The 26953-nt window shown below is 41.2% G+C and overlaps 2 protein-coding genes and 1 long non-coding RNA gene across 12 annotated transcripts; 2 read left to right on the top strand and 1 right to left on the bottom strand.

The window, feature by feature from the left end:
- Positions 1-897: 897 nt before the first annotated feature.
- LOC111248781 (uncharacterized) lies at positions 898-22894 on the bottom strand. Of its 2 annotated transcripts, none has more exons than XM_022801711.2 (9): positions 20735-22894; positions 16854-17052; positions 16055-16182; positions 13885-14186; positions 12719-12812; positions 8401-8675; positions 7969-8187; positions 7137-7626; positions 898-5106 (listed from the first exon to the last, which is right to left on the bottom strand). In XM_022801711.2, the coding sequence occupies exons 1-9, from the start codon at positions 20783-20785 to the stop codon at positions 5101-5103; spliced, it is 1764 nt and encodes a 587-aa protein (XP_022657446.1). In that variant the 5' UTR covers positions 20786-22894; the 3' UTR covers positions 898-5100. The 2 variants fall into 2 exon arrangements, with proteins under 2 accessions (XP_022657446.1, XP_022657455.1); XM_022801720.2 differs by having other exon boundaries at positions 21845-22891.
- Positions 4465-16058, top strand: LOC111248796 (uncharacterized). Of its 8 annotated transcripts, none has more exons than XR_015319512.1 (4): positions 4465-4595; positions 4968-5163; positions 13654-13758; positions 13887-14472. It is a non-coding gene; the product is annotated as an uncharacterized LOC111248796 (long non-coding RNA). The 8 variants fall into 8 exon arrangements; XR_015319516.1 differs by lacking the exon at positions 4465-4595 and adding an exon at positions 15028-16058 and having other exon boundaries at positions 5087-5163; positions 13887-14182; XR_015319515.1 differs by lacking the exon at positions 4465-4595 and adding an exon at positions 14939-16058 and having other exon boundaries at positions 5087-5163; positions 13887-14182.
- A 188-nt stretch (positions 22895-23082) lies between the features above and the next one.
- Positions 23083-25932, top strand: mbf1 (multiprotein bridging factor 1). 2 transcript variants are annotated; one of them, XM_086978032.1, is made up of 4 exons: positions 23083-23315; positions 24023-24074; positions 24754-24944; positions 25121-25932. In XM_086978032.1, exons 1-4 carry the CDS (start codon positions 23250-23252, stop codon positions 25271-25273), a joined length of 462 nt encoding a protein of 153 aa, XP_086834158.1. In that variant the 5' UTR covers positions 23083-23249; the 3' UTR covers positions 25274-25932. The 2 variants fall into 2 exon arrangements, with proteins under 2 accessions (XP_086834158.1, XP_022657469.1); XM_022801734.2 differs by having other exon boundaries at positions 23086-23315; positions 24784-24944.
- Positions 25933-26953: the final 1021 nt, after the last annotated feature.

The following is a 26953-nucleotide window of genomic DNA, read 5'->3' as shown; positions in this document are numbered from 1 at the left end:
AGCACCCGCAGCAATTCAAATTCAATTTTACCATAAACGTGCAAGCATTTTGGCGAATAAAAATGAAAAAAGAACTATGTCAAATTACAGCGTAATGTTATGGTCAACGTACCGTCACGTCTGTGCTCTGCACAGAAGCCTTTGTCATAGGAGTAGTCCCTTATTAATTTGGAAATAGCCCACGGCACAGTAGTTCTATTGTTTGAAGTGCGACAGAGCCGGGGTAGTCGAGGTGTGCTGATACTTTTGTTACATTTTCAAGCCAGTTCCTTGCCTATTTTTACTAGATGCAATCATTCTAAACATTCTTCCAACAACGCCGAAGAAAATATAAGGCTATCTCGTAGTACACAGCTTTCATGTCTTTGATGCCATGAAAACCATCTGTCGTTGCAAGTGTAGGTCATCATCATGTATAATGAGTCACATACGAAAAATAGGTTGACATTAAGCATATAGTAGTAAAACAGAGAGCGTGTAAGTGACACGTACGTAGGGCGGCTAGTTTTCAACGATAAAACGTTTCCCTCTGAAACTAAAACAGTCAGAAGGGGCTGGCTATATTCGTTCTGTATATCCGAAACAACCCTTTCATCTACAAAACGTATTTGCGAACAACAGGTTAGATGAGGATAATTACCATGTCCAGCCTTAACGCTAGCTTCTGTACCATGCATGTTTATGAAATACAGGTAGAGTACATTGGATTAAATAAATTATAGTCAATATATAGCAATCTTACGCATTAGTTTAATAAAGATGGCAGATTGTGGTGAGTAAGTTTACGACGGTAGTCAACCGCACTTGCGTATACATAACTTTCCTATTTAGAACTCCGTAAAGGTAGCTGTAGCTGATAGGATGATTTGCTTTCCAAATGACAACACCTTTTACAGATTAGTAGTACGACCTATAGCTTATTTATTTCGTCTTAATCTCGTGTTGTAGGTCCTTTTTTGTTTAGTTGTCGTATGTATATGGTTCGCTTTCTTCCTCTCTTTGTCCTTACTGTTTATAGTACAAGGTATCCCACAGTAGTACGTAACTTTACAATCGCTGGATGCTGTTGTTTGGTAGTTGCTGATGTCAATGACGTCTTTACCTAACCATAAGAGCGTTTTGTTGTATCGTTTACTAAACTGCTGTTTTCAAATGAACACAATGCGATTTCATGGGACAGCCCACATTCGAACTAAGCTTACGGCCGCGCCAGCAGCAGACTTAACAACAATTCATTGATATTTACTCCTGTTGTCGATCTGTTTTTGTTGTCGTTGCTATAGGGCGTCTCTACAAGGGCCATGCCAACTATTGCCCCTACAAAAGCTAAATCCATGTCAAATGTAGGGCTGAGTACTGTTTTCCTGATGGGTCTCCTGTGTGTATGTTTTGGGCATCTAATTACAGTGATCACTCCCGATACCATTGAATTGGTTTTGTCTTTTCAGATACACTCAATATATGAGAATTACTTTTCATACAATCCTCAATCCTCCCTATTCTCACAAAGCAAGTAGAAGCAGGCTATAATTGCCGTCGTTGAAGGTTGCTACCCTTATTTTCTTCTCATCTACATTGTAGTAGTCGATGTTGTAACGCACTGTTTATTAGTGCGCCAACGGTAACAGCTGTACAGTCGCGTTTCATTTGATACACCGATCGAAACGACCTCTTTATTCGAAAGATCAGGGCTTACATGAGGGGTTACATGAGGAACATCAGTCAAATGAAATTTTTACGCGTCTCCCCAACGTGTCATTTGTTTTAGGTGCTCATCGTATAAATATCTGGTTATCGTTTTGCATGGATGCGCGTCTATACATATGTACTCGTTCATGTTTATGTAATTAAATTGTATTCATGTATGTCTGTGTCTGTTGATCTGTCCGAATATGTCCAGATAGCAATGTAGTTTTTAGCAACCGTTATCCTTTGATGACGATAGTCGTGTCGATCTTGTTTGCATTTGATGGCGCGTTAACCCTGCGCAGCCTATCCATTGAAAAACAAGGGCTCACCCTCTTCCCCTCCTTTGCGTCCCACGTAAGTGCTTCTAACAAGAGACAGGCATTCGGCCATAATTTACATTAAACATGGATCATTATTATTCATAGAGCGAAATCAATTCGTGAATTTGACGGGTATGATTCGTGCTTGTCCATTTGCATGATCGACAGCGTTGGCAACATGACGGGAGCAGCTCGAAACCCATTTGTAAAACTACCCCAGCTCATTTTGTTTGTCTGTCTGCCTTCTACACTCTGCTTTAAACATAATAGATTTTTTAGAAATCGACAACAGCTGAACGGTTGAAAGGGTCCGACATTTTGCATTCCCGCTGTCTTTCTTCGACCGTGGCTACTCCCTAAGTAAATTGAGCTTACGTACAATCAGCGATCTCATTGCTGTTCGCTGTATAAGGTCTCACTTTTCGAGTTCCTGTATTGCAATAGGGGTCGCTTCGTTTATTACTGTTATGGTAGCCATATGGGTTATATTATTTGTGTCGCTGAAACTTCGTTTGACTTGCTATCTTTTCTACGCGTGTTCTTGTCCGGTCCTGGTAATTACATAATAAGGTTCTTTCAGTTGTCGTCAAGGCAGGAGTCGTTTCTGTGATCGCCAACACCGTCATCGCTAAGCGAAGATTGCATGTCTTCCTCATTCATATTGTCACCGAATTTTTATAAGCTTTTTTATTGTCATATGTCTGTGGGTCGTGAGGTGTGTACCTCTATACAAAGAGAAGTCAGTTGCTTTGCATTTTGCCGGTTCAGAAAATCGGTGCCTTATAGCAATTTGCGGTGTTCTCTATAATTGCTTTGTTACTTCTGATCAAAATTTGGTTTCGCTTGAACCACGCGACCCCGCAATAATGGCGTCCAATATGGCGGCTGTACACAGACATTAAGAATGACTACAGTGGGACGAACTTGTCGCTTGCCGGTCGTCTCAACGTTTCAAAACTCAAGGGAAATTTACGTATAGTCTCTATTGTTTTCGCCTTATGGTTGGTATATACGCGATTAGTTCATAGTTCTAGCATCGGTCTCTACTTGTGTGTCTGTATTTCATTCGCGCTTTCTAACCAATATATCAATACCATCTCATCATACACAGCAATGATCATCTATAGGCCTGATCCATTCATTACCCACACTTTGCTTCGCTCTTGTCAATCCATGCGTGTATGTATATATATATATATGAGACAATAACGGCATATTATCCATTGTTATGGAGCATATGCCAGCAACGTTCGTAGTAATAAACCGTAGCAATCAGCTTCGGAGTCTTGTTATTCCGATCAGGAAGTGGGGGGAGTAGAACAAAAATAGTAAGATTTGTTCCTTGGAATTTCCAGCAACAGTTGTAATATTCGTAATAGTAGCATTACTATTCACGCAATTTTAGTTTTTCATTTTTGCCATCTTCCCCCACTTCTACCGCTTACCCCCTACGACAGTTAGGGCTCGATTCGGTGCCTACATAATCATAATGTGTTGTCTACTTTTGTCCCCCCATTTCGTTAGCCACTTGCAAGAAGTCCCCGCTCCCCGGCCGAGCCCTTCAAAGCTATCTACTTCTCTCCCCACTCATTTGTAGATGCAAGACGCGACTCTCCGTGTTTGCATGGCAGGAAGCAGCACTGTCCTTTAATGGCAATATACCTCACCTACTAATGTACATTTTGGATCGTTTTTCGGTCACTTTTGCGCAATCGTTGTTATTGTATTGTTTCCGCTGCTGTTTACGGCTGTGCTGTTGTGCGCCGTTGGCCGATCAAATATACACTGATGTTGCTATGGTTACATTGTTTTCATTCATCGTCCGATGTGTGACACCTTTCGAATGCGTGGTGATCGGGTCCGTCGCCACGACGACTTCACTGTACAGACATATGTATATATAATAATATGTGATGCTATAAAGGTAAATAAGCTATCTCGTTTATTGTTGCTGCTGTTGATAGTGTCACCTTGACGACGACAATCTGGTCGATCGCAAGAGGCGGCTGCTGCTGGGATTACTCATATCATAAAAAAAAGTAGCCAGATCGTTGGCCATCACCGCGGGGCCCAGCATCACAATCGTCTGCTAGATACAGCACTTACTATTAAAGCCTAGGCTAAACGCAGGAAAAGGCAGGGTGAAACGTGTTGAAAGCGTTCATGAGAGTCATTGTAACAACCGCAAGGTTTGGGCGGCATTTTCTTGTTGTTGTTGCCGCCGCCGCCGCCGCTCGACTCTACGGGTTAGGCTTACATGAGGAAAGGTAAACAGTAGAACAATTTATAACACCAGCTGCCCAGAATGCATTTGTGGGCTAGGCCGTGTACAGCGTAAGATGGGTTTTGTATATACGGTCTGCAGTGTCTGTTTGAACTGCAACTGCGAACAGTCTGAACACGGAACAATCGCTTAATCGACCGGAAGCAAAGTGGGTTAACAGTACACGTCAATAATATCAACCTGTACGCTAACGTATTTTACCGAGCGCAAACGTTGGAAAACAACAAAAAAAAGCAGACGGACTAGTAACCCACTTATGAACCGGACGCAATCATCTTCTGTAGCTGAGGGAACACGGAAAGGTAATTAGTTGTTAAACTACTATAATACTATAACTTCCTCAGACTTAACAACCAATCAAACAAAACGATCAGGTCAGTCACTTAATTATCGATGGTTGGTTGGTTGGTTGATTGATTGTTAGCCGTCAAAGACAACCTTTCCTCTGTCCGCTGCTACCAACGGCGTATTTAACCAATGATTAGTCGACTAGGCAGTGGTGAATACACAACGTTAGTCGACAAAAAAACTATTATATCATTTTCGGTATAGTGAGCGTATATTATATATTATCAGTGGCCATGATGTATTCATTTTCTCAGTTGGATTGATTATTAGCTTTGCTTGGCTCATCTGTTTCTTTACTGATAATTTTACTAATGACTGTTTCGCAGGATGGAAAATTGACCATCGACGGCCTTCGGTAGTTGATGATGGAGTGATAGCAAGCAGTGACCATCTGGTACCAGAGCCGCTCGTCCGCACCGCCCGCAGTTCATCCCACAAGAAGCGACCCGGACACGCTCCCTAGGCCTGCAAACAGCAACAACACGTCGAATAAATCACATTTGACATGTGGTACCACAAATGGTAAAAGAGATGGAAGAGCGTCGGTGTGAAACTTACAGGTTAATCGACATCGCATATTTGTATACGTAAAAAAAAAGGACGATTCGGTCAAAATAAGAGCTTCAGTAGTGTCGTCGTAATGCTAACCAATTATAGCTCAAGGAACAAGCAGGAAAAAAAAAAGTTAAAAACAACTTATAACTTCGATATGTACACTTCACTCTATCTAAGGCAAATAAGCTGCCTGCGCTCATGTTATTGCAGGGCTGTACTCCTGTTGCAGCAGTAGGTGTCGCTAATTTCGTCGCGTAACATCCACAGGCTATGTATGCGTGTTCCTGTGATGTGTTTGTCTTTATGCTGTTGGGATCAGTGTTTAAACCAAACGAAAAAAGCCATTACGCAAGTTGAACAAACGAAACTTGAACAGCGAAATGTAAAACAATATTATGATGATAACACTGATGAAACACAAGGCATCAGTATACAAGTCAAGCAATGATCGCAACCGGAAAACCAAGGTGGCGCCAATCAGATAGGGCCGAAAACAAAATTCAATGGTAATGGTACATGTAGAGACTGCGGGCTATAGTATGTTTGCCTTACAGGCGACGCCTGCTCGTTCTCATGCTCGGAAAGCTTCGGATAAAGCGAATAGGTTGAATGGCCACCGTGAAGAACTCTGGGACTGAGTCCGGAGCACTGTCCAGACATGCAACTGATTTCTGCAATGTTCCTGCTACCACTGCAAACACGCCCTCAAGAAATGCGTCGAGCCTTTGTCGTACGGTCCTTATAGTTATTTCTTCTTGGTCCTGAATCGTTTGCTGAATGAGACCACCTAATAACGGCAAATTGTGCGACGTACGAGTAAGCATTGACCCAGGTCGGGAGGCTCGATAAAGCTATTATTTTATGGTATTTAGGCGCATTTCAGATACAATTAGTATGTAAACGAAAATGTTCTTGGAGATTGACGTTGTCCTCGTATAGTCGACAGTCATTAAACAGACTAAAATAATTTCGCTGAATAAAGCAATTTCGTTAAAGCCTAAGAACATAAGCTCTCTAGCAACTAGTCTTTGAAAGTAAGACACGTGCCTATACATGGGAAGCATAGAACAACTCAAATATTGCAAGTCCATGAGTATGGGGGCAAAATGGGGCGTCCAGGAAGTCAGAATCTGCTGGTAACTGAAGCTGGCGGCGAACCGTGCAAAACGGTGCCACCAAGAATGATTTTTTTGCGGTCGTTTTAAAAAGGACTTGCCCTGACCACCGTTGACGCATCTTTTTTAGTGCGTAGACAAATGAGCTGGTTGGTAGGTGACAGAGAGGAAGAAATCTCAATGATAAAAAGGTCGCAGGATAGGAACACAGGCAGCCAGCGAGAAATCTGATGACAGTGTTTACTGTAAGCATGGAGCTTTGGAGGAATCACAAATGATGGAGCTAGTGCGAACCAGGAATAGACAAGGGCATTCATAGGACGAGAAGCTACTACAAGTATACACATTTTGTATATATATAAATGTATATCAGTTTCGTTAAGCGGTGCCTGACATTAGCTGATGATTAAATAAAGGCCTAGTTTTTATTGAATCATTGAGGCACCCCAGCATTAAGGTGGTGCAACAATCATGGCGCGCATAAGATTAATAGTAAATGAGGTGGTTAACAGTGAGGTATTTTCCCTTCCTATCACATGGAAAATGGAATATAGTATGTGATTGTAAAACACAGTGTGATCTTATTCTGACTGGAGGTGAATGCTGGTGCTGTTATCAGTCGAGGTCGTTGTTGCTGTTGTGAAGGGTGAGTTGGCTGATTGTTTAGAAAATGATAATGGTTTGAATTGATTGTTGATGCTTAATTGAATTAATTGTTGTTCTTTAATTGAATTAATGCTATTGACTGTTTGTCTAGGAGAAGGATTTGTTGCAGTCGAGTGGACGCCATAGTTTGTCCGCCGTATTGTGACTTAGGCCACCTACGCTATCAGATGAATCCGAGAACGATTCCGAGTCGTCCTTGTCCGAGCCTGTCTTCTGTGACGAGCCCTGCGGCGACTGGGGCGAGGTTTGCTGGACATTCAGCTGAGGCACCAGGGTTACCGGAGGAATAATAGGGGCTACAGGGGTCCCTGACCCGAGTCCTCCAGGAGCTGTGCCGGCTAACGTCGAGGCACTGACGGAGGCGCTAGGCTGTGAACCTACTCCACCAAGCACGCTGCTGCCTAGTGAAGGAACCGCAGCACTGCCCCCGATGGAAGCTGCCCCAAGCGAACCGCTACCTAATGTAGGCGCACCACCAGGGAAATTCACCCATGGATTACACTGCATTTCAATTAGGCCATCGCTGAACTTGCTGCGCTTGTTCGGCTTGCCGTGCTTCTCTTTCGTCTCTGCGTTTACTGGTAGCAGGTCCTTTGCAGTCAGCTTGGCCTGTTCGTGTGTGCCAAAGAAGAAAATTTGATAGCGAGTTCTGAAACAAAATAAAAGTGATAAAAAAAAATAAATAAAAATGATAGATAAACAGATTACATCATAAGTAAACAAATAGCTGTACGATTGTTTCATTGTGAGCGGCTGGAAGCACGCGATGACCAGAATATCTATCAAACACCTATTGCTGGACGTTCGTCGCACCACAATATATAAACGCCATAATCAACTTAGCCGCTATGGCTGAGGGGCAAGCATATAATGATCGCTGAACAGCATGAAATGTTTGACGTTTCAGCAGCCAAACCTCGATTGCAGAAAATTGGCACCGAATAATTTCTCTTTTAGTGGCTTCGTTTATCCTATCGCATTGTATACTCACGGTTTGGTGCCCGCCACGACGGAGTCAACCCGTGCGGGCCAGAACGGGTAGCCTTTCACCTTGGCGAACACCATTTGACGGGGCTCGAATTCCGCTTGTGTCGAACCACGCTTCCCTGCGCCTTGTGAACCTGTCGAACGACCGCCAGCACCGACCTTAGCGGGACGAGGCTCAGCCTCCGCAGGGCTTGGGGCCTCTGAAGCCGAATCATCAGCAGACCTAAAAGTAAACGTATCAAAGGTAGCAGAGAAACAACGAACAAGGCCACACATGCTTCAACATAGTATAACGGTTTGAGAAACTTGGTTGGTAAAAATACTCATTGCTGTATTGTATGCGTTAATAAGAGAAGGAGGACAGTTATTTGTAAGGTCGCACTTCCTCGATTGAAAAATCAACGTGATTGCAAACGAATCGAGTGTACTAACTAACCTTGATTCGGAAGTAGTGGTCTCCTTGCGTTGGCTCGCGCTATTCCGCCTTTGAGGTGCAGGTGGTTCGAGGTATCGTTCGGGCGCCTTTTTTGGTGGGGAAAGTTTGCGTTTTTTGATGGGCGATGAAAATGATTCAAGCTCTCGAGATTCGGAGTGCTCGGATTTGTCACCACGGCCTTTGCTATCTTTATCTCGGTCGATTCCGAACGGTTTCAGCAAAGGCAATGCCCCACTGGGTTCGGTTGATAACGGTGGCACGTCTCGAGGTGGTTCCTATAACAGCGTAAGAGTACAAATCATGCAAATGATATGAGCTTAATAAGAAACGTTCCTAATAGAGGCCATGCTCCGACGCTGCTCGTTTTATTCAACTTACTGTACTGAGGACAGCAAAACCGTTTAGGGAACCGCAACTAAGTAATTTTCAAAATGGGTGTATTTTTCTAGTTTCCTCCAGTATAACTATTAAACTTTACGCTAATCTATTTACTTGGCAAATGTTTAATAACATGCTACGATATTCTTTGGGCTAAAACTTCTTATGGATTAGCTTTATTCCAGATAACAAAGGAACGACCTCGTCGCTTGTTTCGATCGAGTAATGCTACCCCTGCGAGAGTTTGAATATCTGCTGCTGCTCCTCTTATTCGAAACGCGATACAGGACAAATTCTCATCCTGAGCCGATCTGAGCATGAGCCTTGAAGTTAGCTATATCGTAAATGTATCGGACAAGTTTAATTTGTGGCGTTTTATTACTCCATGTTGCACTTGTAACCGTCTGTAGGCATTAAGAAGCCATTTTGCAAATATGCCTTTACTATTACTCCTTGAGAATGTTTTGTCATAAAAGCTTAAATAACAGTATAAATATAGAAAAACGATACGTATATAATGGATTACAATTTCAAGGGAAGCAGCTACGGTCGTTAATTCTTCTTGTTGGTAATTATTCGTAATGGTTGTTACCGACAATATGCTTAACTAATAACCATCGTCTATCACTAGCACAGGCCTAAGATCAGATTCACACATACGTCCTTGCTTAATTGGTCAATAATATCCTGATTAAGTCTCTGCAAAACAACGATCGGCATATTCTTGTCAAGATCGTCGATTCCACACGTTCGAACAAAGTGTTCACACCAGTTCTCGCCGAGTACTATGGCACTGTCCACAAGCTCTTTTGTGATACGACAACGTATCCGGCCGTTAAGGTCACCCCAAAACATTCGTAACCAGAGCGTATTCGAACACTTCATACAGTATTGGTAACCGAAGAGGTCAAGAAGCCAGGACGCAACCAGGTGTTCGGGCGAGTTCCGTTCCACGAACACCTTAACGAATCGGCCCCGCATCTCACCCACCATTTCCGGCACTGATCGGTCAGGCTGGCAGAGCAGTGCTTTCGGTTGCAGGACGTTGCCCAGTAGGCGCAACTCCAGCGGAGCACTTAAAGGATCGGCTCCCATTACGCACGGCACTCTGACTAGAAACGTCGACATCAACAAGTAAAGCCAGCTTTCAAAAGCAATCTGATGCGATTACTCGCAGACATACAACTCTATCACCATTATGTACTGAGCAAACAAAGCACGTACATAAGCAGACAGGATATTATAGGTGAGTCCAGACACACAGATTTTCTATTACTGGCTAGCTACTTTTTTTTTACACAGTTTGCAGAACGTATACGTAGCACGATTGAACTGGATTAACATCATGCAGCGTCGCACGACATTTGCATTTTGTGCATCAATTTTGAACGTATCCACGTCTGTTCAAGTCTGCGCTCAATTCAACCGATTCGTACTAGCATTACAATAGTGCAGGCTTCCCGATTAGTCTTATGGGACCCGACTAGTTGCAAATCAGCACACATACGCAGGTAGTCAACATCCGAGAATTCTCGGAAGCATAGTCGTCGGATTTACCCGGTTTCACACACACACCGCCAGAGGGCACGAAGCGCCAGAGCGCCGCCAGCAAGATAGAAAGCAAAAAAAAAAAAGGAAGGGAGAAAGCTGAATTGTGAATGTTTGCGCATAAGTAGCTGCGCCATTAACAGCATCAGCGGCCTCAAAGATATCGACCCCGAAGTCGGTAACATACAGAAAGTAGGTAGGTAAATTAGGTGGGGTGGGGCGGGGTGAACAGCGGCAGGAATGAACAGCGAACAGGGAGGAGCCTCGCGTCTGTATGCACTGCACCAAAGGAGGCTAGCCCAAGCCGCTAGTGAAAGCTAGTTGTACTTAGTAGGATTAAACTGAGAATAAGGGGAACGTCGAGAAGACGCCGTCAACAGCCGGCATGCTGTGAGCTAGAGTATAGCAAAAATAAACTTGAAGAAATTCGCTGGCCAGCTCCGCTGCAGTCAACCACGGCCGGTAATTCAAGCGTCCGCTAGTTGTGCCGAACACGCTGTTGTCGACCCAACGAGCTTCAAGGAGCTAAGCTGTTGATAATTAACCAGCTCGTGACCAAACACTAATTCGCTAGCACTAGTTATTGAATTGTAAAAGGTTATTTGGAGTGATTTTCGGTAGCATTGTTTATGAGCCCAACTTAATATCGTCTTTCGTCTTTTCTAGTAGGGAAAGCTATGAGTAGGAACGAGTTTCATCCAAAGCACTGCATATAATTCTATTTATTCATGTGATACGTTGATGGCCGTGGTTACATAGCAATAGATCAGCGAGATAGGTATTTTCAGCAGCTTCTGACAAGAAGTACAGAATATATTTTGTTACTGCAAAGCCTGTGTTGAGGACTGTGAGCTCGTACGCTTTCTTCATGGAATATACTAGTCTTCTCTTTCTGACCTTTTCAGGCAGCTATTTGAAAGAAGTTGAGCCTTAGGAGTTAAATCGATCCCGTGACAACGGAACCAAATGTTCACCAGCTGCTAATCATTCTTCCAGCAAGTCAATAAAGAACTTCTGCGACAGTAGTAATTTGTTGTTGCTCCTTTCAGCCATAATTAAGTTATGTGGTGCCACTTATACTAAAAGACAAAGCTCATTTTTGTCGAGTTCGTAGGTTAATAAAGCCTACTCAAATAGCAATAAAGCACTTGGCCAAGCTAATCACTATACTCAATAATTAACTTGGTGGTGCCATTCACAGGTCCAACTAAACTTACTGTGAACCTGTATAGGAGGCTTTTGTTATAGCAGTAGTAGAAAGGATAGAACCTCGGACACCCAAAAAGTGAGACCCGAATCCAACGGCTAGACTTCGTAACTAATTTGAATAAAATTCATTCTTACTAGTACTTTATAAAGCTGTTTATATAAATGTACTGATATCAATGCACAACATATTACAGTATTCACCTTCTCCTTTCCGTAGACCCTTGTGAGGATACTGGCCCTGAACGGTTTCATACGTTGCAAAAAAAAATCGCCACTTCTCAACAAGGCACACTAGCTGAGAGATTTAGTTAGCAATACAATTCTTCTTGGGCTCAGAGTTGTCCTTGCGCAATTCCAGCTGCCACATATAGTGCAATTCGCATGGGAAGTTGTGACTTATGAGGAAACAACTTAAGCAAAAAAAGAAACAACGACTATTGTCTATTCTGCTACATACATGTAATATGACAGTTCAGTCTTTCTGTTTTTACTGACTGACTGTGTCATCCGTACTCTAATTATTAGCAAATTAGGCTATATTTATATTTATAACACTTCTGTATTCGTAGAAATCCACAGCATCAATAATCTAAAATTTGCTCTCTGTTATATTTACATAAACCACAACAATACAATGAATGAAACTAAAGAAATTACATGACTGATGCGATGATTTTTGCCTGACTACATTTTATATTTTACTCTCGTTTTAAGTGAATTTCCTTAATATCTCGCTATTTTTATAGCTGTATTCTACGGTAAACAATAATTTGTTAGTGCTAAGCCTGAGGCATGGTAATCAAACGAAGAACTCAAATTAGTGAGTTTTTTTCCGTATTCAGATAGCGGTCTTCATGCTGAGCAAGTAGCAGTTACTTACTCCACGGTATTGCTCTTAGACACGTAGAACTGCAACGGAGTGTGTCTTTGGAACAAATCAGTACGCTGAGTGGTATTTGCCGTCCAGGGCAAAACCACTATAGCCGACACGGATAATACTACCCGTATCTATCCAGATGAATACCCTAGCTACCATGAAGTCTAGATAATGACTATTTCAAACATGTAGACAAATGCCCACGAACCCGATTCGGACGCGGGAGATTTAAATCCATATGGCGAAGCCGATTCTTTAGTAATAGCGATTCCTTATTTAATAATCTCTTAACGTCCGAGTACTTACCCGTCGCTTAATAAGCGGTAAGCGTCCCATTTCTGCAGGAGACCGTTCACTATTCAGGTATTCGTAGACAACCGGCATTGATCGTTCAGCAGCTCTAGACATTCACCGAAAGCAACCACAAATGAACGCATCAAACAAGAGACAACACTAAGCTTTGACAGTGACCCACGGGTACATATTATACAATACTTGCACCTTGAATAGTACAAACGTTTTGCCATCCAGTTTTTTATTGTAGCTTCAGCATATAGAAGAGAAAAGTGTCTTTTTTGAACTAGTCTTACTAAAACAAGATGCATAATAAGGAAATCCAACATTTTGGTCAAATTAACGTGGCGATGCCTTAACCTTCGACTTCTTCTGACTGCTGAGTTTCTCAATGTAATTAAGCATGATGGTGCGTCGAATTGTGACATTCGTACAAAAAAAGCATTGACGGAGTCCATCAATATTAAAGAGCGATGTTCTAGACCGTTTAAAGGATCTTCCAGCCTTTGCTGCCCTACTCTCCATAGTACAACTTTTCGTTTTGTCAGTCCGTTGTATATGAAGGCAGATACTTTTTTTGAAAAACGACATTTTTTTTATGTCGTCATATTGGCTCGATAATAAAATAAATAGCAATAGTTGTAGACACAGCTAAACACAGTAAGCAATATTTTGTGATCACTGAATTCGAAATTATTCCTTCCATGCTAGAGCACCACGACGATGATGATAAGGAAACACCAAGTCAAAAAGAAGTGTAAATTTTGCGATCAGTTTGCGGCAGGCTCTTGGATGCGAAATTGTTTATACAGACATATACACTGCCAAAAAGAATTATTTCTCAGAATTAATAGATTACAATGGAATTGTTAATTATGCCATCTTGATCCGCTAAGAAAACGGTGAGTCTTATAAGCTTACATTGGCCCGCCTATAATTTGTTTCAGATAACTCTAAAAATGTTGAAGTGTTAAGTTATCGGCAAAAAGAGACCGTCAAAAGCTGACATCCAGATTAATCTCCAACATGAAGCAAAGTTCGTAACACATTTGGTAAGATGTTTGATATTTTTTGAATATGTCGTAACCTATCATGTGAAGTAATAATGGAAAAATGATAATTTTTCTATTTTTAAATTTCCATAAAGTAAATTCCATAAAATATCCGATCTTACTTACAGTTTCCTCGGATCCGTTGACTCATCTTGTGCCTCAAGAGGGACCTCTTTTGCTTCATGTTTAAGCTCCGATTTTAATCCTTTTAATCCGCCCCCACCAGTTGCGTTATCAGAACCTCTTGAATCGCGATCTCCTCGATGTCTATCAAGCTTATCAGAAGAGTCCGACTTATCTGAACGGTCATCCCTGTCCCTGATCTTCGGCTCCTTCCGTTTACGCTTTGATGAAGTGTCCACACCCTCGGGCGGTGGAGATCTTCTCTTAGGTGGATCACGGGGTGCCTTTGGTGGTAGCGGAGGTAACTGCAGATTGACAAATAGACAATTGCGTATTAAACGAATGGAAATACTAGTCATGCGTTGAATAGTTACTTCTTCACTGAGGGTGGGTTAGCTAGTCGCTTTGGGTAAAGCTGACATCTAGATTAACCTTCAACATGAAGCAAAGATCGTAACATATATGTTTGATGTAATAAAGCTATCAAAAATAAATGGTTTAAAAAAACAATTCAATTCACTGCAAAAAAAAATTTGAAACGCAAGAAATTTACTCTGGGGGTGAAGAATTGCTTTTTTAGTTGAATTTACATTTGATTTTTTTCATTATATTGCCTTTCCAAAATCTTCTGAGCAATTTTATATTTATGGGTATACATCCTATATAATTAAGTAACCAACAGGAGATCGAGGGCGATTTCTGTTAGCCTAGTTTTTTTTAAATCCTTGGTTTAGGTATAATGGTTATCTAAATCATTGTCTGCATAATATTTTAATCAGTTATTGATGCTAGGGACACCAAATAGTGGAACGTTTTATCGCAAGGGTTAGCACTGAGTTACTCTTCTCATACATTCAAGATTTTTTCAAATTTTGGACCCTCATAATATCAGGCTGTTACAAGCGAATCAAGCGAACTTAATTAAAATTGATTAACTTGTTGCGCCACTAGCAGGTGAAATGTGGCTGATAAACACTATAGCCTTTTACAGCTTGTGAAGCTCGGTACAGTTTGTTCCAGGAGAAGTCTTGTTTTCTTCCTTTTATCTTTCCTTCAGTTTTGAAAATCAACGCTCAGTGGTGAAATTTTTGTAGCTCAAAGGCCATACCGCTGCAAAAATTTAACGAAGATTGGTGAAATCTTTAGGCGAAGAGAGCTCAAGCGAAAGTAGAGTGATGGTGCCAACGCTGCAAGAACAGAGATTGGAGTGTTGAAGATCAGGGAGGACGCCGAAACCCGTATGACATTTCGGTAACCGAAAAGGCTTTTCATAATAACAGAGCTTAGATCTTTAAGACTATCTGTTAAAACTGACATTGCACAAATGAGAATTGTAACACAAATATTGAAACTGTCGAACTTAAGTAAAAAATGAGTCCGAAACAATTGAAAAGTCGTGTGATACATTCTGCGTGCAACATTCAAGTGTTTAAATAACACAAAACCTTCTTACACTCGCTATAGCTATAGGTGATTCAATCTCGATCGCCAGCCGTAAAGGGACCAATCGAAGGAATAGCGTAGCCATGGGGAAAAATTAATTTACGTAGCTGTGTTAGGTAGGTTCGGACGTGAGGTAACGGTAACACTTGCAATGGGTGTCAGAGGTATCGGCTGCTATGAAATATTCCCAGATAATGAAAAGGGCTTCACTCCTCCTATCCTTCTAATATAAATTTGTATGACTATCGGGATTACAATGACCTAGAAAGAGCCGCTGGTGAGTAAGCATATCCCACTATCAATTTACTTCGAGAAGCCATTAATAGAAAAATTACATATGGGAACGCGAATGGTAGATATGTGAGTATTCAGGGGACGTCAGAGCGCTGGCACGAAAGTGTAAAAAATAAAAGGGAGTACCTCTAACGCGTATTAAAAAGTCATTATTCTAATCCAACAGGTTCAGGTGTTGTTGAATTCCAAAGTCTACTGAATTCGCTTGTAACAGCCTTACATTTCTAGTTAACTTCGCTTATTATCACAGAGATGCTTCCATTATGATTATTCCCCTAATCGTTTTCAAATAACAATGTTTCTTCGTTTCAACGTATATCTAGTATACAACAATAATACAAAGATTCTGCCAGTGTAGGTAATGCTTTATCTTACAACACTAGTTCCTGCATGCAATAAACCTTGCTTTATCCAAAAAAATTGTACGGCAATTTACCGATTCCGGAAGCTTTCGTTTACGTTGTGTATGCGACTTAGACGTGGGTGTCTTCTTTGTTGTGGCTGCCGGAATGTTGAACACACAGTCCGCTTTATAGTTGGGGTTATTCTGGATCGTATCCATGGCTGGAATAGAAGCATATAATAAAAAAAAAAATCGTAAATTAGACCATTTATTACGTAGTTTCTTGTACAACATCGAATTCATTGAAGATTCTGCATTTTGATTTAAAACAATGGTACACGCTAGATCTTCCGGTGTAAATACCCTTGCTGAAAAGGTTCTACCTAGCATTGGAGATTTTTTGCAAATAGAATGTAAAAGTTGTTTCGAAATCAGCAACATGTTAACTTGCTGCTCTATTTATTATACTTATAAATAAAGAGTACTATTTCCCTTACTATAGTTTCGCTCATGCTGCCTCTCTTAAATCCGAACAGAAGCATAGTTTATTCTAGGCGAGATCAACGTATAGCACATTACGAGTCACTTCTGAAAGTGTCATGTGGAAGGCAGGTCTTTTTTTAATCAGGGCACACCTCGTGTCCAACATAAAGCCTCATAGAAGCTATTTTGGGAAAAATTTCATAGAAATTTTTCAATATTTTTTTTTTCTCCATTTCATAGCCCGGTCATTACGGCCACCGCTGCTTAACTATTCTTTGCAAGTTCTATATTCTAAAGATAATATGTTTCCTGCATGTAAAACAATGCTCTTTGGGCAAAGCAATGCTCTCAAAACAAACACTTATAGATCACAACAATAATTTCAGTTATTTCAGGAACAGCAACAAACCTTCGGCGAAGAACTTTCGTTTAACATGTCCATATTTCTTTTTTGTTTCGTCATTGAATGGCCGCAGATTGCTCACGTTCAAAGCTGTCGTTTCGTGTGTGCCGAAGAAGTAGACATAATAGGTGCCTTCCACTTTACTCTCGACCCTCGCTGGCCAGTACGGAAAGTTCTTAAGTTTGGCAAATACCAACGACCCCGCCTGTAACAACACGTACCAACAGAACAGAATAGAAAACACAAATCTTAAAACGTTTTTTCGGCAATTGTATCTAGGTCCTACGTGGTCATTCAGTTATGATGTGACCAAACGCGAAAACACATTCTAGATATCTTCACAGCTAAGAGGAGTACGCACCTCGCTGTAATATAGCCATGTTACGCGCGCGTGCCTTTCATGTGAATTAATTTTTTTATAACGAATTATACTCGCGGTCATACTAACTCTATATAAATACCCCGGCCTTGTAAAAAGGTCAGATTTTATATGCAAGATTCAGAAATGCCCTACAGGGATCAGATTATTGATAATTATGCTTGATCTGCCGAATAGCTCTTCCATACATTTTTAACAGCAAGGTAACACCAAAAACGTATATAAAATATTTAATATAAGATACACGTGGGCGTGCATTGCGTCTTTTACCTCAATTCTTTGTATAATACTTTTACGCAAAACAAAAATGCAAATAATAACAATGTATTTATTACTGAGATGACACCACATGTGCAGAGTCTTTGGCTTGCATTCTGAAATGAAATAAAATCTATATTTAGATAAACTGTGAATCACAGAAGCTTCAACGCGCAGCGAGCAGAAAATGGGAAAGTCAAAGAATACACATAAAAACAGAAAAAACAGCGCCCATCGAGGAATCTTTTAACGTTTTCAGAACTTTTCAATCTGTAATTCTGATTGAGAAGACTGTCATGCGTAGATGAAAACTGGTAGAAATGAAATCTACGAGTTGTTCAAATAGTAATATAATTCCGTATGACTAGACCGTGTGAACAACCATACGAGCAAACTATTTTATCAAGCATGAACAGAAATTACGTATAACATCACGTACTTAATAAAGGTTCACTCGAAGGTTGCTTTACATTGGAAAGACGTTTTGCGCTTCTAGTTGAACAACCTAAAGAGTCGAGTGACCTCGAATTTTTACATCTTCTATTTATGTTTTATTTAAATTATCAATAATCCACTAGTTTTCGTATTTAAGATACTCGTATTTTTAAGGATTACCAACAAAATCTCGACAGATGTCGTATACCGGAAAATATCTTTGAGAGTATCTGAAGCTTCTACTTTTTTGAAAATTTCAGATTTTATTGGATCTAATTAAAACCGTTACAATGTGGTTGCCTAGCAGTAATGACAATAAAAACAGATTTAGTTGCAACGTTCGTGGCCTGTTGGTTAGGTACAGGAGAAACTATGAAATGCATCAACACATGTGCCTTTCATGTGAACTTCACCGTTCTCCAAAGGAGCTGAATCATTCGGTATGGACGTCCGTTACGCTAACGTTACGACGTTGCTATTATGCTTGCATTATTTAGAAAAAACGTGTACTGTTAATTCAGTCGGGCGGTGCGGTGGATCAGTAAGAGGAATAGCCTCTAAGGAACGCGCTCGAAATATTACGACACCGACGATGGATTTCGCAAACTGGTATATTTAGCCTATGCTCACATCAGGACACAGAAGAAGCCTCTTCATATGGCTTATCCATGGTTAAAAGCACAGAATATAGTGAGCATTCGCGGTAAAAAAAGAGTGATCGATAAAACCGCACGCAGCCTGCGAACGAGCTGTTCCATTGCATCGTTACGCAATGGTACGGCAGTAGCTCGGCATTAAAGGCGTTTGATTGAGTGGCGATTGCATCGAGATTTGGCGATGTCAGAGAGTAAGCCCTTCCACTCATTTGACCCTCCGAAGGAACTACTATATTCTATTCGTACTTTAATAGAAATCGCTCTTTTGACCTTTGTGATGCAGTACCGTCGTCTCGTCTAACACATTTAGCTCAAATCTAAAACGGCATCTGCAAAAAACGAATCCTTATAAAAAAAAAAAGTCGGATTAGGAGGAGTCATTAAGGTATAAGTGGATGAACACGATAGAAAAACATCGATCTATATATGTATGTATGTTGTTTAGCGCTATACAATTAAAACGGAAATAATGGGAATAGATTCACTAAACGTCTGTTGTTGTGTTTTCTTTTTCAAGCAGTTTAATTGACTAACCCACAGTCGAAGTGGAGGATACGCTTCCACATTCCCACGTGTAGTGAGCAAGTGAGAAATAATACCAATGGTATATTATTTTTCGCTCGCAAATAGTAATGTCCAATATTACGATAATCTACTAAAGCTTATCCTATGCAAACAAGGATGAATCCAAGCGTGTGTCTTTTTTGTTTAACGTCCGCCATTATTACAAAAAAGTAAACAAAACTTACTTACTGATACAGATGTTCGGACTTTTGCATACGAGAGGTGTTTAAAGTCGTCGCCAATTTAGCTGAATCAATGCAATTCTATTACTATATACGCAACAAAGATGGCTACAAGCATTGGAACTGTTGAAACAATAAAATTGTACGATGACTACGAGCGTTCGCAATATCAGTGAACACACCCGAAATAGATTTTTTTTTTTTTGACGAAATAAAAACGATAAAATCTGGCCAAAAACGCGCAACAAAGCGACACATCCTCAACGATAGAGGTTCATGTGTGCTACAAGAAATATGCATTTTCATTATTTCAACTTATCTATTACATAATAACAATACACTGACCGCGCTTTTGAAGGCAGGACGTGATCTCCCTGCTATTTTTTGAGTTCGCGCAGCATTTAGCTCGAATGTGTGTGTTATCTACCTTCATAAGCGGGTTAAATTCAAACGACCATCGACTGGTTTTTTGTCCCTTTCGGGGATCGTAACACCGATTGGTAGAAATAAGCCAAACAAAAACAACGAACTGCATTTTGTCCCGAATGTCGTAAACGGATTGAATTAGTTCAAACAAAACATGAAAATGTGCTGTTACTGTCTGACAAGGTTATGACCAATTCGTTTGCCGTTCGCCTACACAGACTCGTCTTTACTGCTCCTGCCTTCAACAACACCGACCAGCGTTATTTTCGCAGACAGAACCTGGTGGGGTAGAGCAAGATCAGCAGAAACGATTCAAGGGGCCTAGCGAAATGCGATCGGAATTTTTCCTGACTAGCCACATAAACTAAGGAGGCGTCCATGTCTATTTTTAGTTTTGTAAGATTAAGCGCCACTCCACGTCATGCGGCCACGGGGACATCGCGGCGGCAGACAGCAAGTAGCATCTGGATACGCTGCCGTCGCTCAAACTGCCACGATTGTAACAGAAGGCTGGCTAACACTCTAACTCTAAGTGGGTATCGTGGTTTTACTTCCATGATTACATTAGGAGCGCACGTGCGTTGAGGAAAACGGTACTAACCCACAGCAACAATATTTCGGTTCAAATATAGCCTTCATTTGAAAAAGGCCACCAATGAGCGCTTAAAACCAGCAGGTAATAGCATCGATCATGTTGGATTTGGTCCGATTCCAGAGGTGGATGTAGTGTAGTACATGTATCAAAACAAAAGGACGACAAGAGGTAATACGTGGTTGTGTCAGGACAGGAGCAACTCAACAGCTGTAAGCGCTATTTGTCACTGGAGTTAGCGTTCCTAGCATTTCCCACCAGTTAGCTAAACAGACGAGCAAGCACAGTTGGCGACAGAAAGCGCGAAAGCTCGATAGAGTAAGAGCATTTATTGGCGGCAAGGCAAAACACCAAAGAGTAGACTACGGTGCCGCGCCTATACATAATGTGTCTACCTCAACAGCATTTGCGTGTTCGGCCATGCCCAGCTGCGGCTGGCGATGCATTGCACCAGTTTCTCCACGGAACGATGGCCCTCCTCCATTGCTTCCTTAGCTGACGACTCTCACTCTTTTTCGTTTTTTCCCTTTGCCCTAAGCAGAGTCGAATGCGCTACCTCATGTTCCATCGACCAACCTCCCCTGTATCGGTCCACGGCTTCATCTTCTATAAGAACACATGCACCACTAGCGCACTAAATTGCTTGGAAATCTACAACGTTTATGTATGTAGAGAAGTTAATATAGATCTATATATTTGTATATAAGAACGCTGCAGCTGCTTTTGAGTGTGTATACTTGTCGCACAATGAATCACAGTACCCCATGACACTTCCCATCTCCCCGCACATCAGCCAAATCCTATACTGCTCGTACTCCTGGTAGTATTTGGGATTATATATCCACACCTATCATATCGTCTCACACAACCAGTGTAAGCAGCCAGCGAGCATCATCTCTTTCCACTGCTTACTGTTCATGTAAACAAACGTTGTTATCATCATGACTGGACGACAAACGGCTGTTGTGTCTACTTTACGGGGGTACCCGCGCGCGCGTGGAGGCCGGGTCCGATCTGCGATCTTTGCCGGCCGCCGACAGCGACCCACGCGTCCACCTGCAGCGAGAAATCCCCCCGGTTCCGGCGGCTTTGCCCACTGCGGGCTAAGGACCGAACAGATAATGGAATGGTGATAGAAGCAGGCAGGAACTTTTGAGCACCACAGACATGGATAGACACAGGGAGGGAGAGTGAACTGCAACAAGAACCACATATATACTGTGTCGTATCGCACCGCTGGAAGCTTATGGCGGTACCGCTTGACTGTCGGAAAAATGCACTGTAACCAAACACGGGTCAGCCGTTTCATTCGGTAGATTATCTGTTCGCTGACTGGCAGTGAGCTCCGGAGAAGACGCGGCACGTCGCAGTAGGAGTTGCTCACGAACTGATGCCGGGCCCGCGCATTCAGCGCTTTACCGCGGTCTCCTCTTCCCGCAGCCGCCGCCTTCCACAACCGCCGTTCGTTACAATACACAGATGTCAGTATCGTCGCATGATCGTACCTTGAAGTTCGTCTCGGATGCCTGGGCCATGATACCGGTAGCCTCGATCGGGTACGGGAGCCACACACGCTGCCCTCCCGGGGAGCGATCAACGGCCGCGGCGAAGTAAGTAACACCACTAGGACGAGTATGCCTCGAACAGCATACCAACAATGGCCGCCGCTCCTCTGACAGGCCCGACTTGTGCCCACTGTGTTTAGCTCAGGTGCTCACTCGGTTCCGAGCTTTTGGCGGAAAAGCAGCGCTGGAGCGCAGGACGCAGCAGCTGCGCCGCTCCTGACTCTCGACTTCCGATGTCACGGCTGACGGAACCGTTGTGGGTCGCGCCGGCGGGCGCTCAATTTAACGGTGGAAAGACGACAACGAAACAAAGTCGACAGAACAATATATTCGGATAGGGCCGATATTTGAATTTAATGTAAAATGAGATCTGTCTTTTTTGAGAATCATCTACCAAATGTAGGATCAAGGAATATAAATGTAATGTAAAAAAGCTAGATTTGAGCAACTCGTTCTTATATTGGTTAGGCACTCTTTTTTTTTTATAAGGGAGAAATAAACTGGGACAGATTTAGTTAGTAAACTTTGATATAATGAATTGCAAATCTCATAACAAAAGCATTGTTCTATTTGTATATTGTCGAATCCAGCGGTGCTAAAGTGACAGCAAAGTAGCACTGTCCCACCAAATTATTAAACGCTTGGCTTAGTGTGTTCGTAAACGTATGGAAATTGTGTGTCATACCTATGAGATTTTACAATGTAGATGATCTCACAACCATGATATGAGATTTTACAATGTAGATGATCTCACAACAATGATGTGTGGATAACTGCTATATTTTAATGAAAATTTGGTTTTAGCTACCTTTGTCCAAGCACGTTGATTTGCCTATTTTGTCTTAAAAAATAGGACTACTTGGATGTTCGACTCAGCAGAGTGTGTTATCACCAGTTTGTACTGTGAATGGCCCAAAAAACAATGTCTGATATACGAAAGAATAATCATGACTTCTAAGTCTATCTACGTCTCCACAGAGCAGCCTATTTTTCCATAGATCTGCATAGAAGCATGTACGTCCTTGTATCATATTATTTTTACTATGTACCTTTCTCTTTTGAGGTTTGACGAAAATATTTATATGCATCCGACTTTTATCTCAAAACAAACGCATCAGCGCGGAAGGGAAAGGGCGAGGGCGTTAAAAGGCTCCTAGCGGCAATTATTTGACGAGAGCAGACGACATTTTCGTTGTGTTGACCAGAGCGTAACAGTCAATCGTCCTACATTTGGATGTGAGAAATACACGTCTTTAGTCTGGAGAGAGTGTTTTTGCGCAGGCAATAGTGGTTTTCAAAAATTCGGTGTAGCACATTGCCGAGTGAACAAAGTTGCTTCTTCACGATGGACACCGAAGTTCTCGTTCTTCGTAAAAAGCCCGTCAAGGGTTCGCAGATGAGGAGTGCTCAGGTATCTTAACGAAAGCAACGGCAATTCTTCGACAGTAGCTCATTGCAATTTTGTGATGATGCTCTATTTCTACAAGTGACCATTACGGTCTTAAGGAAATCATCTCTAGCCACAGCAGCAAAAAGAACTCTTTTGGTGTCCCTATGTAAAACTATCGGCCAGTCGCTAGCAATTATCAAAGCATTGTCTGTCATCTGTTTAGATTTCGCAAAAGTTCTTTTTCATTTAAATAAAAATTGTTAGTCGGCGCAGTAGAGGATTCGACGGCATATCGCAGATTCTACTTTGTTTTTGGTGTAGTTAAGCCGCATCGATTATCACTTGTTTTGAGTAGATTTCTGGGCGGCCAATAGTGTAGAGAAGTGTACAAAAAAAATAAGTATTCTTTCCTGGCCTAGGCCCTAAAACATTTGAGAATATTGGCAATTTTTCTCCTCAAAATTGGTTTTTCACGAAGAATAGGTGACGAAAATTGTTATTAGTCAAATTTAAGCTTGTCGCTCGCGGTGAGCTACTACGTCTATGATCTTGGTAAAACGGATTTCAATGTACTTACTTTCTAGGAAATGTCTTTCTACTGTGGCACGAGAAAAACAAAAAACAAAGCTACATTTATCAATAAAAGATCGATATAAGCCAAAATGGGGAAAAATCATAACTGACTATTACATATTGTATTAACGTTTGCATGAATTTTATTGTTGCAGGCGATAAATCAGGCGCAAAGATCTGGAGCGGAGATTGAGACGACAAAAAAGTGTACAGAATCATCTCATTATTTCACTGTATACCTTTCGCCATTAATGTCGTCGTCGATTTAAAACAATGATGTTGAAGAGTATTGTTTTTTCAATTGCAGTTTTAGATCGAAATTGCCTCCGGGGTAAACTGTGTGGAACTGTTGCTTAGGACTATACCTTCTATTGAATTAAGTGTGTATCATATTCAAAATGAACATTGCAGATAAAATAGTTGATGGTTATTCAGCAGTAAATTGACTAGAAAGTTCGAAACGAATAGATTACTGGCCGGACCAACGAAAATTAATTTTGGAATAATACTTAGTACTTGGCTGACCTCTAATTGATAGAAAAGGCATCGTACCATTACAGGCCGGAGAAGCATTCCTTCGGCTGGCATACATTCTTCAAAGAGTGCACGTGCCAAACTATGGTAGTCTCATTAGGGTGGTCGTTTTTATCTGCACTTAATGCTCTCTATTACACGCTTAGCAACATCATTTCCTATAGTATTTTATCTCCGATGAGTCGGCGATTTGTTACGTTAATACAAAAGACCAGAAGATTTACAGATTACAGAGCTTTTACTTAAAAAAAAATATCATCTACATTTTATAGTTGACGCTACCGTTATGTCTACAAGAGCTCTGTTATTTTGTTCCTTTTTAATATATAGTTACTAATTGATTATTGGTTAGTTGATCGGTTGGTTCCTTTGACGCTCACAGTTAACGCAGGATCGAACAAACATCCGACGACAACGCTGAATTCGGCGAAGTTGGACCGAGAGGATGATGTCCTGAAACACAAAACGGTTGATCTGGATACTGGCAAGCTGATTGCGCAGGTTCGTCAAGTTAAAGGATTGACTCAAAAGGATCTTGCAACTGTAAGTACATCACAAATTGCTCCTCCAAGGTCACGCTAACCTACTTAAACTGTTTTTCGTTCTCATCCTTAAAATATAGCTATGCTTGAGAAATGTGGCGAACATTACACAAAGCTTTTGGCTTCGTGTTTCTTAGTCTTTGAGCCATAACTTGCAAGTTACTATTGTATTCACAGAAAATCTGTGAGAAGCCTCAGGTGGTAAACGATTACGAAGCTGGCCGCGCCATTCCCAACCAGCAGATTCTGACGAAACTCGAAAGGGCTCTTGGTGTGAAACTGCGAGGTAAAGACAAAGGACAACCTCTGGGAGGTCCCAAAGCGAAGTAAATATCTTCGGAGCTTTAATGAACGAATGATACGACGAATGGACAGCTCAATGGAGCACAGAAGAGTCGAAGATGGTGACGTGTGAAACCGGAGCACCTCCATCTCAGGAGATACATACCATTGCAACTGCAATTGTCGTATTGTCCGCCACAGCTGCAGCAGAAAAATAAAACTTTGAAATACAAAAAAAATGAGATTAAGTCTACGGGAAACGCCGCAAAATGACTAATTTTTGCTATTCAATTTACTAAGCCTGTTACTACTGCTACTATCATGATTACTGCTGGATATTACGAAAGGTATTATAATATTATTATTAGTATTAACATAGTAATTATCATGAATGGTATTGTTATTATGTTCACGTCTATAAAAAAACAAACAGATGCACACAATTACGCATACTCTCCGTATATTATTAAAACAGTGAATAGGTAACGACGAAGGGAGCGAAAGACAGCATCAAAAAGAAAGCAGTGTTAATATAACAAATAAAAATTAAAAAAAAAAGTAATGTGTTAATAAACAGTTGTGATGAACCCGAGCAGTTGGAAATACTGACAGTGTCGAGGTTTTACAAAGTGCTTTGTATTAATAACAGTAATAGGAAGTACAGCGGCGAAGGAAAATAAACTCTTTTTTTTTGAGAACCTAGTCGATTAATTTGAGCAATTATTTACATATATTTGGGTTCTGTGGTATTTGAAGAATAGGGGTATATATACTATGTGTACATGCTTTGCTGTGCACGGCGCTACTTTGCTAACTGTTACTGTACAATGTATAAGGCACCATCTGCGTGCAATATACATATGTTATTTATTAAATAACACATTAACGGAATGCAAGTTGTATTATGCAATGGGTAAGTGAGATTATCTAGGACTTAACCATTTCATTCAGTCGTTCACAAAACGAGCTCGGTTTGCGAAAACCGCGTAGATTAGTGTCGTTTAGCAAGCGCTAGCAAAAATCAAGTTAAGTATTATTAGTAAGTTCATCAGAGACGAAGTGTGCTTGTCACGGAGAAATTCCGTTGTGTTAAGGTAACTAAGTGGGTTATTATATGATCGATAATGAACGTCTTTGACATCCTTTCCATGCAATATCTTGTTCGGTAGTCTTCTTCATTTGCGGTTGGCTCAGCCTTCGACCCTTAAATAGTAAATGACTACGAATCAGAGCTGTAAGGTGTTCTTACGGGGCTCATGCAGTAGAGAACTGAAATTTAACTAGGTCCATCTCAGTCTATTACTGAAACCTGCAGGCTTGCATTGTGAAGTGTCATGGCAACACTCTTTTGACTATAAATAGAAGCCGTGTAAATTACTTCACTTGTAAACGCATGTATTCTATGAGAAGAAATCCTCTGAGGATATCGAATAATTCATAGGGCCCAATCAGCTAATGCGGCGTGGTAAGATCACTGAGTTTTTTTTAATCATTGACTGAAAGGCATTGAAAAAAATGTAAATTGATGCAGACGGGTTTGAAACTATATTAAAAGAGTTGAGGGTGCTAGAAACTTTTACGGTAGCCTATGGTAATTCTTTATATCTTTTTCATATTCGAAAAGAACACTGAATTTATTATGTACACTTTGTTAAAGAAGTCGTGCTAATGTACAGTGCCCGCGGGATAGAATAAGCAGTCGTACCAAGGACTTAAGCCCAAAAAGTT

The sequence above is a fragment of the Varroa destructor genome, unplaced genomic scaffold (assembly GCF_002443255.2).
Source record: "Varroa destructor unplaced genomic scaffold, Vdes_3.0 BEIS01000001.1, whole genome shotgun sequence".
NCBI lineage: Eukaryota > Metazoa > Arthropoda > Arachnida > Mesostigmata > Varroidae > Varroa > Varroa destructor.
The sequence above is the reverse complement of the archived record's forward strand: the minus strand, read 5'-3'. Positions and strand labels throughout refer to the sequence as shown.